Source organism: Taudactylus pleione, unplaced genomic scaffold (genome assembly GCF_031769625.1).
Source record: "Taudactylus pleione unplaced genomic scaffold, aTauple2 ptg000815l, whole genome shotgun sequence".
Lineage (NCBI taxonomy): Eukaryota > Metazoa > Chordata > Amphibia > Anura > Myobatrachidae > Taudactylus > Taudactylus pleione.
Window position 1 is genome coordinate 41,505 of NW_028285217.1, and position 17,607 is coordinate 59,111.

The window sequence follows — 17,607 nt, forward strand, 5'->3', positions numbered from 1 at the left end:
AACGCCAACTTGCAATGTTGCACATCAAGGTGGTCAGCGTGTCCCTCAAAGGGTTAATGACTCCCAGTCTCCTGCTCACCCGGCTTATAGCGTGGAAGGGCCCACGCGTGGCGAGATCACGTGACTGCTGGTGATCTCACACAGTCACTCTGGGTTCAGCAGCCTCGGCTTTGTGTTTACATCCAGTCCCTGCGACGATTGCCGATCTATTCGATCCCCCCTTTCCCCTACCAGGCCCGTAGCTGCGTACCACGTGTGTAATGGAAATTTCAGTGATGTAAACAAAGAGACGGGGCGTCAGTCGCTTTGCCAGATACCAATATGACCACCGGAACCACGTCGATCGGCGCGACTCCGGCGGCCATTTTGGTATCTGGCATATAAAAGGTCAGCGCCTACATGCGGTGATTTGTGGTAATATAACGCTTCATTTATACAGGTAAGGTTTTGACTAAACGAAGCCACTAATAATGCATGTAAACTGAGTAGTCGTTTGTCTTGATACCTTCAAAGCTTTTAACATTAGGGGCCGAATTCAATTCCAGATGAAAAGTCAGTATCCGCTGTAAAGTATCGCGAGTGATGTCATTTCGCCAGGCGAATCATTGCCGTATTCAATTCTTGCGTCTTTTCGCCAGTACAGAAAGCCAATACGATGTACCCGGCGAAAAAGTTTTGCCTCTGAATAGCCAGCGGAAAACAGTGCAGAATTGCGGTTTTGGGGTGCACCCTTTGGACAGACCCCCAAAGGATAACTGAGTGAAAAAAATGCAAAAAAAGAAAAAAAAAAACCCAAAAAAGCACTTTGGAAATGGGGGTGAAAAAGTACAAAGTGGGGGTACAAACGAAAAAACTAGCGAAATAGACTTTTGGGGAGTCTGATAGTATTGGGGAAATGTTTTTTTTATTGCAGGTGTTTGCTGAAGGTGCGTTTTTTGCAGCACTTAAAACTTAACTTTAGCGATTTTTAACTATGCCCCCATTTTCATGTACCCCAAATTTGACAGGACTACTTATTTTTGCCCCCAAAAAATGCTTAATGCTATTCTTCACCACTTGTGCAAAGCCGCTATTTTGGAGCAATTGACAGCACTTAAGTACCCCAAATAGCTTCAGTAGGGCTAATCGGGGACATCTACATTGACCCCCAATGTTAGTGCATCTTTTGGGGGGTGTCAGGCTGATTTCTCGAATCCTGCCAATACTTTCCGCCTGTTAGAGTGTCGCCGGGATAGGTTTTCGCATCCTTCGGAATTGAATACGGTGAATAGCGGGGGGGGGGGGCGGGGGCATACAATAAGTTTCCGCGGCTAAAACACGCAAAGTCGGCAAAAAGTGCAGCATGTGAAAAAGGGTGCAAAACTAATTGAATACGGCCCTAGGTTTAAAAATGACATTTATAATACAGTTGTATTATGTAATGATATGCTAACTAAGCTGAACTGAACAACTATTTCAGTTTTGGCTTAAAATGGGTGGGGCATCAGTAAACCGGGGGCGGATCCTCGCAACACCCCCGTTTACATCACTGTGGGGGGCATGCCTAGCACTCTCCGAGATGCTGAGCAGCCCCCAAGATCTCCCTACACTGGTGAACAGATGCCATGTGCATGTGCACGGCATCTGTTCTACCTCTTCTTACCCACTGCTATGCAGAGCAGCGGTTTCTGCTCCCCCCACTGCTGGACATTGCAGCCCGCGGGTGGGACAGCGGGACAGTCTCAGAAAAACGGGGACTATCCCACTGAATACGGGACAGTTGGGAGGTAAGCTTTATCTCCATCCACTTTATCTCCATCCAAGGCTTAGTAAATCTACTCCTAAAAACTTGACTGGGTCAATTTCTGAGTTCCTCCCAGATATGCTTACTGTTCATATATAGATAGAATGTGTCTAAGTAATCCTTCTCCAAAGGAACACCTGGAACACCTGCTTAATAGAGTTGAGAGACAAGAGCACATCCAGGCCCAGATTTTGCAGTACTTGCACAGCCTTGTAAAGCAGAGGTTGACGCTATAGAGCCTGCGCTGCCACCTGCAGCATCTGTCCAAGCTGCAGGAGTCTCATCTCAGCTGCAGAGTCCTAATCCTTTAAAGTTCGATAGAGACCCCAAAAATTCCTGGAGTATTTTGAATCAATGTTCGATACAGTTTGAAATGCAGCGCAAATCATGCAATGAGATACACAAATGTGTTGGCACTGTGGGAACAGCACGTAGTGTGCAATGAGAGACACATGTCTTGGCACTGTGGCAGTGAGAGGCACATATATGTTGGTACTGTGGAAACAACATGTAGCATGCAATAACAGGCATGGGTGTGTTGGCATTGTAGGGAACAATGCATAGTGTGCAATGAGATACACAGAGGGCCTGATTCAGAGCCGCTCGTAAGCGGCCGCTCGTTCGCTCCAAGCAATGTTCGCACAACTGCGCATGCGTATGGGTCGTAATGCGCATGCGCCAACCAGTCATTGCGGTCAGAAATCGAGCGCTCGCAAAATACTGAGTGCCTGCTAATTTGAGTGACAGGATGAGGCGTTTGTGGGTGGTAACAGGGGAAGGTGCTTGAAAACGGGGAGTGGTGATCCGAACGCAGGGGTGCCAAACGGTCAAAACGGGCGTTTTAAGGGTGTGCATAATTAACAAAGCAGCATCATCGACCATGTCACTTGGTTGTTTCTTAGCCTGAACTGTTTGCATGATTGTGGTAGGAAAATCCAACCACAAGCACTGCGAGCAGTTCAGATGCCTTTCGATGTACTCGATTAATCTAATAAATAGCGGAGATGACGTAGGATGCGAGCGGCCAGGGGGCATTTTTACAAAATAGCGAGCGCATGTTTCGTTCGCTCAGACATAGAGGCGTCAACAGACCGCAAAGAGCGAGCGTTTAATTTAAATAGCCGGCCCCTTTAGCTAGTATGAGTACTCTGTCTGGAAATACCACCTATGGAAATGTGGGTATGCCTGTGCTGCTGTTAAAGAGATCGAAAACCAGAGTTGAAACAACACTGGAAGCAAACTATACTGGAAAGTATAGTCCTGAAGCAGGAGCATCTATGAAAACGTAATTTATACTCAGGCCCTGGAGAAATGTACTGAGCAGACTTTTATAGTGGTTGGCTGATGAGTTATCAGTGCTGGAGGCAGGGGCACATCGATAATGGGTGCAGGGTGTGCGGTGCACACGGGCCCCCGGCTCCAGGGGGGGGGGTGCACCGCACACCCTGCACCAATATGATCTAAAACTTGCCTCTCCGAGGTCCTGTGTCGGGTCTCTCAGCGCTGCTGAAAATGCCGGAAAATGGCTGCCGCAGCAACTTTTGCAGCATTTTGTGAAGAAATCGCTGAGAAAATGGCAGCCGCGCCATTTCCCCGGCGTTCTGCGCATGCACAGTAGACTCTGGGCACACTCTAGTGCCCAGAGTCTACTGATTCTGCAGTGGTCAGCCAGATGCGTCAGTCAGTTGTCGGCTGCCGGGGTCAGAGGAGGGGGCCCATGATGGGGGATGCACACGGACCCCCTCCTCTCTAAAGATGCCTCTGGCTGGAGGTTAGTGGTAACACCTGAAAGAGGTGTTGTCATCTATTGTCTGAGGCTGAGCCCAGCTGGTTTCTGTTAAGGATTCTGATTGGGAAGGCCAGCAACCAGTGACCAGCTTAGTGTTTGGAAGCAAGCCAGTCATGCCCATGACTGCTGGTATTGACAGGTGTTATTTCATCTCTAACCTGAGGCAGGCCAGTGACATCTAAGACTGCTGGTACTGACAGTCGAGTATTCCCTCTGTCCTTTCCTGAGACTCAATTTATGACAGAGTATGTACAAGAGAACCTCAAACAAGGCTTCATCAGGGATTCCAAGTCAAGTGCAGGAGCATGCCTTTTATTCATCAAAAAGAATAATGGGTATCTCAGATCTTGCATTGGCAACCACGGGCTGAATTCCATCACATTTATGGATTGATAACTCCTATCCTTGATCTCCAAGCTTTTTGACCAGAATAAAGGGACTAGAGTTTTTCCAAACTAGATCTATGTGGGGCCTACAATTTGATAAGGATCAGTCCTGGAGAGGAGTGGAAGACAGCGTTTAACACCCACGATGGCGGCTCTGAATATTTGATCATGCCATTTGGGTTAAGCAACGCACCAGCTGTATTTCAAAAAATCATGAACCATATGTTTTAAGATCAGTATCAGAATGTAGTGGTCTATCTGGATGACATCCTAATATTCTCTAAATATTTGATGACTCATTGCAAATTTGTGAGAGGTTTTGACTCATCTTCGTGCAAATCAACTTTACTGTAAATTGGAGAAATGTGTATTTGAGCAAGAGGAGATTGCATTTCTGGGATACATCATCTCTAGTTCCAGTCTTTGGATGGAGGCCATTGCCAATTTGCCCTGTCCTACAGGATTAAAAACTGCATATTCTGCGGTCCTGAAATTCTTATACACAGTTCATCAGGAATTACTCATCCACACCCACTTACGAGGAAAGGCCAGAATACCAGAGTTTGGTTTCCCAAAGCTGAAAAGACGTTCTCTCGTCTGAAACAGTGCTTCACTTCGGTGTCCATTCTTAGGCAACCTAACCCTGATCAGCTTTTCTTCCTGGAAGTGGACGCCTCTACGGTTGGTTGAGGCGTCTGCTGTAAGGAGCAAAGTTCACGGTGACGGTCTTCCCAGACCATAAAAATCTGTTGTATCTCCAAACAGCTTACTGCCTAAATTATCGCCAGGCCGGGTGATCAAGGTTCTACAACTGTTGCAATGTGGTTATCACTTATCGCCCAGGAAACAAAAATATCAAGGCTGATGTGTTTTCTCACGCATTCTGTACCACAGAGAAAGAAGTGCTTTACGAGGACAAGCCATTTCTGAATCCAGACTGTTTTCTTTCTGTAACCAGCAGCATGAAAAAACCTCCTGGAAAATAATTTGTATCATCAAAATTGCATTCAGTGGACACATGCATCCCGTTTCACTGGTCATGCAGGGGTGAAAAATACTCTGGACTTCATCTGCAGGAGTTAATGGTTGCCATCTGTATGTCGGGATGTAAAGTACTTTGTGTCAGCCTATTCTACCTGTGCTCAGTACAAAGTTTAGCCTCAAGTTTCCTTTTGGACCCATATCGCCATGGACTTTATTACAGAGTTACCTTCCTGTCAAGGATTGAATACCTCTGGATAGTGGTGGACAGGTTCTCCAAGGCAGCCCAATTTGTTCCTGTACAGGGTCTACTGCCTACTCCGAAGCTGGCAGAGGTCTTCGTCAAAGTAATCTTAAGGATTCTCCAAAAATATTGTCCCTGATAGGGGAGTACAATTTACCTCCAAATTTTGGAAAGCACTTTGCAAGAGCTTTACTGTTAAGCTGAGTTTCTCTTCAGCCTATCACCCACAGAGCAACAGGCAAACTGAACTATGTCTCTGCTAACCAGGATGACTGGGTTTCTCTGTTCACCCATAATAACTTTTTTCACAAAGCCTTAGGTAATTTTCCTTTTTTCATCCAGAATAGGTTCTATCCTGTTCTACCTGTTTTCCCTACTTGTGAATAAGTACCCCTTCCGGCAGTCCGTGACAGCATCAGGCAGTTTATCAAAATGCTGTGTAAGGCTTCCTCGCGCTACAAGTTCTACTTAGATAGGAAAAGAAGGAAGGTTCCTTCTTTAAAGCCGGGAGACAGAGTCTGGCTGTCAACAAAACATTTGTGCCTGAAGGATCCCACCATGACCAATTAAACATTTTCAGGTAATTAATCCATTAGCATTTCAACTGAAACTTTCATCCATACTCAAGATTCCCAAAATGTTTCATGTTTCTCTCCTAAAACCCTTAGTTTTTAATCAGTTTTCATCATCAAGAAATACTCCTTCTGCCACCTCTGTTGACCTTCAGGTGGAGTTTGAGGTAAGTTAGATTCTGAACTGCAGATTTTTTTTGAGGGGCCTTTCAATACCTGGTGGATTGGAAGGGTTTTTTCGTCCTGAAGAACGTTGTTGGATGAAGTCTTCAAATGTGCATTCTCCCCAGCTTCATTGTAAATTTCACAAGACGTTTCCCCATAAGCCTTTTGTGGAGTGTTCAGTGCCCATCCATAGAGAGTGAGGCTTAATGTCAAAGCATGCTGGAATCCGGTGCTCACTTACTGGGTTTGGCAGCCCTGGACTCCCATTCCCATTATGGGCATCTCCTTCTTGCTGCGGTTCTGACAGGTGGCTGTGGCTTCCATAAGGATGCGTGCACCACTCTGCCTCAGATTTAAACTGACGTCACATATAGTACCAGATTCAAGCTCCTCTCTTTATAAAAGGAAGTCTCTGGGCACTGTTCAGTGCCAGAGTATTAGACCCCTTATTTCAGCGTTTGTTTTTGAATTCCCAGTGCAAATTATAAGTTTTTGATCTGGTTTGTGTAATTATTCTCCTGGTCTAGTGATTTTCTGGTATTGACATCAGCTATTCCCTGAACTGATCATGCTCACTCCCTGGTACCACATTGTCTGCCTGATTCTGACCCATTCCTGATGACTACACTCCAGTCACCCAGGGCGACAAGTCTGCCTGTGTTACAAGTCGCTGTCACAACTTGTTTCCCTCTAGCAGTTTACCTGGTCATGACGCTGTTGTTCCGGTTCCCTCAGTTGCTGGGCGATCTGCACACCTCAGGAGGTCATGTGTTATCCACAGCATGGCGTTATTGGTTCCTCCTGCTATTTGTGCACGCTGGCCTTTTGCCACCTCGCCGACTATAGTGTTCCTGTAGGTTCTATCGGCTCAGCTGCATTGTCAGTATTCTGTGTCTCCTCGTGGTAGTGTATTCTGGTTCCCCAGCTTCCATGCTGTCACCGGCTCCCTAGCCACACCAGCAGCTTCCGTGCTGCCACGGCTCACCAGCCTTTCCATCGGCTCCCTAGCCGCACCACCAGCTTCCGTGCTGCCACCGGCTCACCAGCCTCTCCATCAGCTCCCTAACCGCACCAGCAGCTTCCGTGCTGCCACCAGCTCACCAGGCTTTCCATCGGCTCCCTAGCTGCACCAGCAGCTTCTGTGCTGCCATCAGCTTACCAGCCACTACATCAGCTTTCCAGCCGCACCAGCAGCTTCTGTGCTACCACTGTCTCCAAAGCCACACCATCGGCTCTCAAAATTGCATCGCAAGTACACAAACTTGTGTACCGGCTCTCAAGCCACACCATCGGCTCTCAAGTATGCAAACTTGTGTACCGGCTCTCAAAGCCGCATCGCAAGTACACAAACTTATGTACCAGCTCTCAAGCCGCACCATCGGCTCTCAAAGCCGCATCACGAGTACACAAACTTGTGTACCGGCTCTCAAGTACACAAACTTGTGTACCAGCTCTCAAACCACACCATCAGCTCTCAAAGCCGCATTGCAAGTACACAATCTTGTCTTACCAGCTCTCGAGCCGCACCATCGGCTCTCAAAGCCGAATCGCAATTACACAAACTTGTGTACCAGCACTCAAGCCGCACCATTGGCTCTCAACGCCGCATCACAAGTACACAAACTTGTGTACCAGCTCTCTAGCCGCACCATCGGCTCTCAAAGCCATTTCTCTAATACATCAACTCCTGCTACCGGCTCAAAGCTGCACCATCGGCACCTTAGCCGCACTATCAGCTCTCAAAGCCGCACCATTTGTACCCAAACTTCTGCTCCCGGCTCTTAGCTGCACCTCCGACTCCCAAGTTGCTTCATCAGCTCATAAGCCGCATCATCGGCTCCTAAGCCGAGACACTGACTGTACCAATTCCTGCTGTTCCTCTCGCCTCCAGATCCCATAGTATATTCGTGTGAACCGCTACTACCCCGAGTATTAAGACCAGGCGGCCACCGAAGTACTGGTGATCGTTTATACAGTAGATCTAAGGAAACAATGGATGGCTGTTAGTGGCAGAAGACCTCACTAGCCTGGGTTCTACGAAGTTCAGATGGAACAAGCTTTGGGATTCATAACAGCCTGTCTGCAGTCCAAACATTGGAACCCAGAGGGCTGTAAAATGCGTATCTGGAGCAGAGTAGCTCAAAGCTCCTTGTGGTGGTGCTTGGTGAAGGCCACCGATACATTAGACTCCGAGCCCCTGGTCTAGGTATAAGTCAACTCCACGTGTACGATCAGCATCCACGCGATCCACTCAGAAGTTGTGACAGTCTAATTCTCTTTACAACCCAAACTGTGTGGAGTTTGTGTGTTGTCCTCGTTTTTGGGTTTCCTCTGGAAGCTCCAGTTTCCTCCAATAGCATACTATTAGGTTAATTGGCTGCTGTCAAAGTAGACGGGGTGATTGTGTGCCTGAGAAGATCCAATAGTCCAAGGACTGATGTGAATGAATACATATTCTCTGTATACCACTGACGAGCCATGATGATGTTTAAATGGTTAGGAATAAAGATGAGCAAAATATGATTATGAAGTCATTTTGCAAAGGATCAGGTTGTGTCACAGAAATGCAAAGTTTGAATGGTAAAATCTTCAAGTTTGGTTTTGCTTTGTCATTCCATGGAATGAAAATGTTGCAAGGCATTTCTAAATAAAAATTTAGCAGAACAACTGTTTTCCTCCCCTATTACTTCTTTTATATATTCTGTCCTACCCACCATTCCCTTCTTCTGTGCTGCACACAGGCAGCATACACAACAAAGGAAAGTGTGGTGTTACCACAATGAGAATAATGTGAGAGGTAGTGTACTCTAGATAATACTCTAGAATGGGAAGAGAAAGTAATGAGGTCAGTTTTAGACATGTTTCAGGTAGCATTGGGACATTCATGAGGAGATAGCGGTGAGACAACCGTCAAGATGGGGGGGGGGGGGGTGGATAGAGATGAGTGTCATCAGTGTCATAGTTGAGGAAGCGGATTAGCTCAGCAAGGGAGGATGTGCCCAGTGAGAAGAGCAAAGTGTTGAGGATGGAATCTTGGGACAGACTAATAGGTAAAGGAAGAGGAGGGGAGGTGAATATGGTGGTAAATAAAGAGGGGGAGTAGTTGTACAGTAGTAAGTAGACCAAGAGAGAACAGATCCATATAAGCCAATTCAGAGAATGTTGTTTAAGAGGACAGTGCGGTCAATGATGATGAAAATAGCAAAGAGCCCAACGAGAATGAACCAGTAAAAGTGACCTTAGCAGAGAAGGTTATTGGCTTCTATAACGAGGACTGTGTATTGTGGACCGAAATCCAATTGTAGAGGGAGTTAGAGGAAGGAAAGCATATGAAGCAGTTCTAAATAGATCACTCGAGTAGTTTGGAGACGAACAGAAGGAGAGAAATTGGATTGTAGCTGGAGAGAGAGGAAAGGGCAAGAGAAGGTTTTTTTGTAGACAGTCGATAGGCAAGGTGATAACATGTTAGAGGAATTGAGAAGAGTGGGAGAACGCAGGACAGCAGGCGCAGCCTGACATAAGAGGTTTTACATATGGTGTCTGACTATATAGTGTTGTGTGACAAATAAACCAAGGTACCATGGTGGTCAGTGAAGTAACAGAGTAGGATAGTGGAGGCGGATGGTGTTAACTGTTATAAAATATGAGAAGGCATAACATGAGAGGTGGGAAAAAAGATAGAACAGGGGTATTCAACATGCAACCCTCCAGCTGTTATGGAACTACACATACCAGCATGCCCTGCCACAGTGTAAGTATGCCCAAATATTAAAACTGGCAGGACATACTTGAATCTGTAGTTCCACATTAGCTGGAGGGCTGCATGATGAATTACCCCTGCCATAAATCAATATAAATCATACTTGCCTACTTTGCTGCCCCCTCCCCTGGAAGGGGGCAGCCAGGTGTCGGGGGAGAGGGGGCGTGGTGGTCCAGAAAGTGGGCAGTTCGATTGCGTCATTGTGGCCCAGCCCCCGCTATGCAGTGCAGAGAACATAGGCATTGTATAGCGGGGGCTGGGGCTACGATGATGCAATTCACCGCAAACCGCACCATGGGTCCCCGTACCGCCCACTTGTGCTCTATAAATGGGTGGGCGAGGGAGGTTAGGAGCGGGTGGAGGGGGGAGCAGAGGCAGGAGTTAAAGTGGGCAGGAATGGGGTGGAACGGAGTTCCATCACCTCTAATGGTAGCTGGAACTAGTTCCACCTCCACCAAGTATCTGCACAGAAGTCCCACAGAGAGCCACTCACTGTCTGCCTAGGGAGGCTTAATTTCTTCAGAGGTCCCTTATTTCAGAGAAATCAGCATACATGTAAAGAAAGAATCAAGCTAAGGCAATACATAGGGGTTGCAAAAAAAAACATTGGGATTCCAAATGACATAGAGGGGTATTCAATATGAAACGTTAACTTCACTGTCGAAGTTAACGTTTCATATCGGAGTTTTTTTCTGCGTTAAGTCTGGTGCGCGCTCCCGCTTATCCCCGTATTCAATATAAAATTAACGAAAACGGGAAACTCTGAAGTTGGATTTGTGTAAAGTTATGAATTTTTCCTTAAAATAATTGTAAGACCCCCCTAAAGTTGTAAAAACATGGGGGAACACTATGGGTACCCCCCTTTTAGCCTTTAATTGAAAGTCGGGGATTTAAATAGCCGCAGCAGGTGTTTTTTTCCCGACATTGAAGAAGTGATGCAGAAGAGTATTTTTTTCGTTTTTTTAAGTTATCCCACCAAATTTGGGGTACATGAAAATGGGTACTAGCATATTTTGATGTCCCTAAAGTCAGTTTTTAAAAATTCTGCATTTGTGCACCTGCCGCTATAATTCTATTCTTCAAAACACCTGCCGCATACATGCAGAATAGCCCTGAACCAATTTCCCTATTGTTTAACAATTTTTCCCCCTTTTTTTTTTTTGCACCCCATTTTTTAAGGTAATTTTTTGGGGTGTCCCTATTTTTTTTTTTTTACTTTTTTTGACAGTTCTTTTTTAAATGTCATTCTCAGGGGTGCAGGCTATTTTTTTTAAAGCTGCACCCCTAAACCCCATTTCTGCACTTTTTTTCGACAACTATTCAATGGTGAAAACTTATCACCATTTTTTATCAAAGACTTGTCAAAACTGCGATAAGTCTTTGAAATTGAATAGGGTGTAAAAGTAAAACCTGCAATAATGACGTCATAATTGCAATATTAACGCAAAAACGATGTTATCGCACCCATATTGAATACCCCTGATAGACTGGTTTGTGGGGATCCCATAAAAAAAGGCATGGAAGAAAAATAACACTGATGATATAGTGCCTAGGCGGCCCCCAGCCATTCACTTTACCATTTCCTAAACACAACAGTGTGTTCGTGTGTGTGTAGAGAAAAGTTTTCACAATTGTTTTGGCCTGTCAGACTAGCGTGGCGGGGGGGGCTCTGGGGACCACTTTAAGCTCTGGGGGCAGGGGTTGTGAGCAGGTGAAGCATACATGCCTACCCTCCCGGTTTTCGCGGGAGGCTCCCGATTTTTCGGGTAACCCCCCGCACCCCCGGAATGGTAGGCATTTCTCCCGCATTCTGCCCACTTCCTAGTGAAGTGGGCAGAATTAGGAGAATACCCGCGGCAATCGCGGGTCTCCGTTAAGGGGGCGGGGCTTAAGCTGTGATTCTGCATGAATCACAGCATTTGGCCCCGCCCCCTATGTAAATTGTGCCCAATCGCGGCAATTTTACCGCGAGGGGCGGGGCTTAATGACGCGAATCGTCAAGCCCCGCCCCCGTCGGCCCCCTGCTGCTTCTCTTACCCGGGCTTCTCCCGGGAAGAGAATATTAAAGGTAGGCAACCCTGAGGTGAAGGGGAGGCACGGGGGGGGGGTGCTGGCAATGGACGGAAGTGCGGGAGACTTGCTTAGTTTTCTGGGTGGCTGGGAGCACCACCCAATTTTTGAAAGCCACCCATCCATTCCGGAAGTGTAGACAAGTATGATATCAATTTAAAAAATATATAATACAAATAACTTATAAAACTGGTGTATTTCTAGGAGACAGCAAAGTGATGTAGGAGTGTGGTGGCTAAAAGTAGGTTGTGGATATGATCTTTAGGTTAAGAGAGATTAATCATTTCAGTTAGTCCAAAAAACTTATTTAAAAAGTAGAAGTATTTTTTTCCTTTCCAGAGAAACTCCTATTGTTTTCCGGAGATGGAGATAAGGATAAGAGTGCAGCTGGCAGTACTTGTACCACTTCTGCCTATGTAATCTTGCGAGAGAGCGCCGTAAGTAAGCCATAAAGGGATTTTTCGTTTTTGCAGGAGAAAGGGCTTTCGATTATGATTTTTCCAACAGGATTTTTATCGATGGGTTTAATGATTGTATGTTAAATAATAAAAAACAAAATGATGTATGTCACAAAAAACTATTTTGTTAAGTACTGGTTATTCAAAGCATATATCAACCAAGCGGTCAAGAATAAAGGCACAGAACTAGGGATTACACTAGGGAATACAGGAGTACATAAAGTGCAGAATGTAGAGAGATCATATTATGTATTTTACTCCTAACAAACAGCAATATAAAAGAAATCAATAAGTAAAATCAATTAAATAAAATACATGCATGACTTAAAACAATTCAGAATTGGAGAAATGGTGATTGGGAGCCTGCTGTCTTTTTCTGTCCTATAATAATGCAAGTAGAACATCTACCCCATAGCACCAATATTAAAATAAACAATACGCAACTTTTTTTTTTCCTTTGAAATCTTTATTGCGATTAGACACCAACAGTGGCATAACCGTCACATTACCTGTGCAGAGCTTCTGCTGAGTTATAATAAAACAGGTCCAAAATATCAAAAGAAAAAGATACAACTGTTATATTATGAAGTTACTGTACAGTATTATAAAAAAAAAAAAAAAACACAGAGGACGACACAGTCACTGTGAAATCCCACGCTCTCTCTTACTGGCACTTTTATGCCTCATTATTCCCTCCTGTTATGTTTGATTGAAAAGAAAGCAACCCTTTCTACTCAATGTTCACTGATAACATTTTCATTAGAGGCAGGAGGTATCACTGCCTCTATACCATTACATTTGTATACATTAGCAACTCCTGTTCCCTTTATACCCCTTTTCCACCAAAAACCCAGGTTCGAACTGGGTTTTCGGACATGGTTCCAACCCAGGTCAGACCCCGTTTACACTTCACCACCGATATGAGTTATTCTCAGGTCAGCCCCATTCACACTGAACCCAGGTCTGCCCTGCTAAACTTGTGAGGTCATAAAAAGTGGGAGGTGACTGCTCCACAACCACCAATCAGCTAATTTTAGCCCCATTCACACTGAACCCTGGTAGCTACCTACGTTGGATTCCCAGGTCACTTCACTCTGGTTATTTTTCAGGGACCCTTTTCCACTGAACTGCGACGCGGGTAGCCTCGGCAATAACCCGGGTTATTGCAGCAGTGGAAAAGGGGTATTAGCAAAATCAACATGTATACAAAAATATCCCTTTCCGCCTCCATAGGCATTAGAAATACTTTTTACGGAAAGAATATATAAAGCGGGCAAAAAAGACTTACATGTGAGTTATGCATGTTATATGACACATTAAGGGTTATTTAAGTAGCTTTGTGTATGTAACCGTTTAATTTGGCTGAAGACAGAATTAAATCTTGGTTTGAGAAGAGAATAACACACCAACAGGATCTCAACTCATACTTGCCTACCCTCCTGGGACCTGCGGGAGGCTCTCGATATTTCGGGTAATTTTGCCTCACCCCCTAGTCAAATATGCTGGATTTGCATTTTACCGCAAGCGGCGGGGCTTAATGACGTAGATTGTCTGGCGCCGCCCCCACCTGCATCTCCTCTCTTGACAACTCCCAGAGAGTAAAATGTGAATGTCGGTAAATATGTCTCAACTTCTTTCATTAAAAAACAGGGCCTGGATGTAGCCTTTCCAGCAGAGTATATTGTAGTTCCGACTATTCAGAAAAGCACATTAATCTCTATTGTAAGGCATCATTTATTATTATGGTATTATGAAACAGTATCATCTTGTATATATCTAGTACATATCTCTGTACCCCCCTTCCCCCCGATATCAAATATAATTTCAGAGACTACTAATATATTGCTGTACGTTACCCATATATAATATGGGGTTTGTTAAGCTATCGAATGACAATTTTGACATAAATTTGAGAACTCCAATTGCTATCACTCCCAAAATGGTTAAAAAAAAGCTGTAGGTAAAGTAGACTGCAATCTCATCAGCGCATGCGGATCCACAAACTTTCCTTATGCACTATAAGTTAAGGAAGACAGTATTAGGGAAAGAGTTGCGGAATTAAAAATGCAACATGACCCAAAGCGATATGGCGAAGGAACATAACAATTTGTCATACCATAACTGTGCTAAAACGTCTTCATCTATGTATAATAAAACGCTTTGTTCTACACTCTTAACAAGCATTAACTTAGCACTAAACAAACACTTAAAATCGTTATGCAAAAAACGAGAAAAAAAAACACATTATATATTAGAATTTGATATTGTGTATTTGTAGGATAAATAGTAGTTTGAGCACGTACTGCTGCCATGATTAAGCCCTGCATATGCATTACATTTTCTGTACATTTCCTAGGTAGACTGGCCTGATGACATCATCAGACATGACATCATTATCTGTGTCAGAATGATCTTTAGCTGGCCCATATCTAGAACAGTCAGTCATGTGATCACAAGACTACTGGTCTCCTATGTGTGTATAACTTCACGGTGTACTCCAGATACCTAAATGCTTGCTTTTTCTCGTCAGGCACAGCAAACAATTATGGTAACTTGATTCCACTAATTGTATTACTCTATGCAACAAGCCTATCCAGGTCACACTGGAGTCCTAAGTGACCATTAAGTACATTCCCATGGAAGAAAGGTGTCATATCATATTAATCTTATTTTGTTATTTTAATTCCAGTTATAGCTTACTTTCTTTTTATTTTTTTTATTAACGTCCATGTCTAGTTCATGGTCTTCTAAAAATGACACAACGATGGTACTTTACTCACCTCTTGACTTATTATACTGCTAGTTGATCATTGTTTACATTTGAAAACAATATAATGTCTACATAGCACAGACATATGCATTCTGTAATGATTAACATATTGATTTCATGTATGACTGTTATCCACCTGGGTCTAAAGATAAAAAATCTTGAGCAGAAAGCAATGACCCATGCAATAAGCTCCAATACTGAAGACGTCACTGTGGAAAATAAAATGACACTGGGACCCAAGTACCTGAAAGGGAGATTCCTGCCATAAACTGTCAATTTCCTGAGTATGTTGCGGGTGTCGCCACTGGGTGAGAGTGTCAGAGGGCTCAGACAATGTATTTCACACTACAAGTGGTTCAGTGCATTATAGACACATTGCTGGTACATGGCAACCAGCTGAGCTGACTGACGATCTATACTGTACGATCAGTCCCGTGTTCCTGCTGTCACTGTAATTGGTGCGCTCTGCTGAATTTCTATTGTACAGAAAAATGCGGATAGACAGACGCCATGACGATACAGCTCACTGGCACTAAAACACCGTTCATCCCAGTTTTGCACACAGGGAAAATGAATATTCATCTTGGGTAATTCACAAATGCCCTCTGGGGAGCGCAATTTCCATAATGTTGAAATCATGCTCTCAAGTCATCCACGTGTTAAATACAAGCAAGTTCCACAACCAGCATTCATAGAAAAGAGTGCATAGAAAAGTAGTTTTTACAAATAATACAAATAGTCTTTTTCCCGCAGGGATAAATAATAAGGCATGGGCCAAGCAAACTAGAATTGGCAGATTTCCTGAAGTAAAAATAAATGTGGATTAATTACAGCAGTTTAAAGGGAACCTATCATCATGTTAGTACCCAACAGGTTATTTTATCGGGGATTACTGTCAGCATTATGCCAATTTGTTTAGACGTCTACGTTTTTGAGCACAAAGTTATCCATATGGTAGAATTTTATAGTTCCGCCCTCCATCAATATAAACTTAGTACATCTCTTTGTGTAGTAAAGGGACAGGCCTGCAAATGAAAGAAACTTCTTCTAAGAAGAGAATATCTGGTCCCTTTTTTTTTTGGATGGAAGCTCGGACTCCATGATCATCATCATAAACATTTCTAATGGCAGATTCCCTTTAACCGCGCACAGAATACAAGGCCAGTTTCTGGATGAGACAGTGTCTCTTAAATGTGTTCATTTAGCACATCCGGTCTTCAAGTTCACATTTTGAAGGCTTTTTCATTGTATCTGTGAATTGTCACACAGCCATGGTAAGAGACGGGCCGGGGCATGGCTGCTACTCCAGTAATGATGCTGGTCGCCGGGTCGTAGCACAAGATGGTGTCTGTCGCCTCTCCGCTCTCACCTCTTCCACCAAGTATAAAGATTTTCCCATTGCAGACGGACATGCCGCAGTTCTCCTGCAAGAAGAAGAGAAACTTTTATTATCTTGCGGCCAGCAAGAGGACGGCAGCAGGTAACGGTACAATATGATGGGGTTTATGTATCAAGCAGTGAAAAGCACGGGAAAGTGGACCAGTGGAGAAGTTGCCCATCGGTAAGAGCTGATTGGTTGCTATGGGCAACTTCCCCACTGGTCCACTTCTTCACTGCTTGATACATAAACCCCTCAATGGTTTAATTAGTACATTTTCCCATTCCACTGTTGTAACACTGCAAAGACCACCATAATAATGGTTTACAGTAGATACATTGTCCCAGGCTAGCAGATAATATTTGTGTACAATTAACCCCCCTGTATTTAATATTTTACTTTGAAAGCAATAAGCCCACTGTATAGTACTATATAAGCGGAAACATATATGCACCACCGCTACTAGATGATATGATCTACTAGGGTGCACAGTGAGCAATCTCACCTTGACAACTGTGTTCTGTTCTGGAGACCCTATCACCTAAAGGACATGAATTAATTAGAAACATCTCAGTGACGGGCTGCATAAATAGCAATGTAACATACAAGAGCTAAGTAGCTATTAAAGCATATAAAAGGCAGGGTAAATCCTAAACTAGCACACGGCTGTTTGTGACATGGGGGTTAAGGTATCAAGCAGTGAAAAGAGTGGAGAAGTGGATAAGTTGCCCATAGCAACCAATCACCTATGAGTGAGCACTTATCAAGTTAATTCTGATAGGTACAAGGTGATTGGTTGCTATGGGCAACTTCTTCACTGGTCCCCTTCTCACTGCTTAATACATCAACCTCAATATACCAGATCTACTGTAGCTGCTATCAAGACTGCACCATCCACACAGACCATTCCCTTAATGTTTTAATTGTTAAAAGACTTTTTTTTCTACTTTCTGATTAATATTGGAACTGTATAACTCAAGTCAAAGGCACATACGACCAGTAATGTATAGTGGTTATTTAGAATCACTTAAACTGATTCAAAATGTCCGTCTCTACCATCCAATAAACATTCATTTATTTTAATGGAAGACAAAAAAGGGAGGAGCCCTGTCAGTCTGTGAAATTACATAAAGAGATCAAATCTGCCTTCTAAACAGAAAGGGATTGTCACTTTTATAGAAGCATGATGGTAAATAAGGGGGCATATTGTGCAAACAAACAATGAATGGTTATGCAGGTAGCTGACAATGT

The 17,607-nt window shown here is 44.0% G+C and overlaps 2 protein-coding genes across 3 annotated transcripts in view; both read right to left on the reverse strand.

Moving 5' to 3' along the window:
• Window positions 1-246, reverse strand: part of LOC148474711 (YEATS domain-containing protein 2-like) — a gene marked incomplete at its 3' end in the record, with an annotated part of 41,747 nt that extends 41,501 nt beyond the window's left edge. Inside the window, exon 1 of the mRNA XM_088458205.1 lies at window positions 80-246. The remainder of the gene's footprint in view (window positions 1-79) is intronic.
• Window positions 247-12,665: 12,419 nt separating this feature from the next.
• KLHL24 (kelch like family member 24) overlaps window positions 12,666-17,607 on the reverse strand; it is a 68,642-nt gene continuing 63,700 nt past the window's right edge. Inside the window, exons 7-8 of one of the 2 annotated variants that reach the window (XM_088458202.1) lie at window positions 16,862-16,897; window positions 12,666-16,402 (exon numbers count right to left, since the gene is read on the reverse strand). In XM_088458202.1, coding sequence (XP_088314328.1) covers window positions 16,202-16,402; window positions 16,862-16,897 — 237 coding nt within the window. In that variant the 3' untranslated portion in view covers window positions 12,666-16,201. The remainder of the gene's footprint in view (window positions 16,403-16,861; window positions 16,898-17,607) is intronic. The other variant, XM_088458203.1, reaches the window with a different exon arrangement.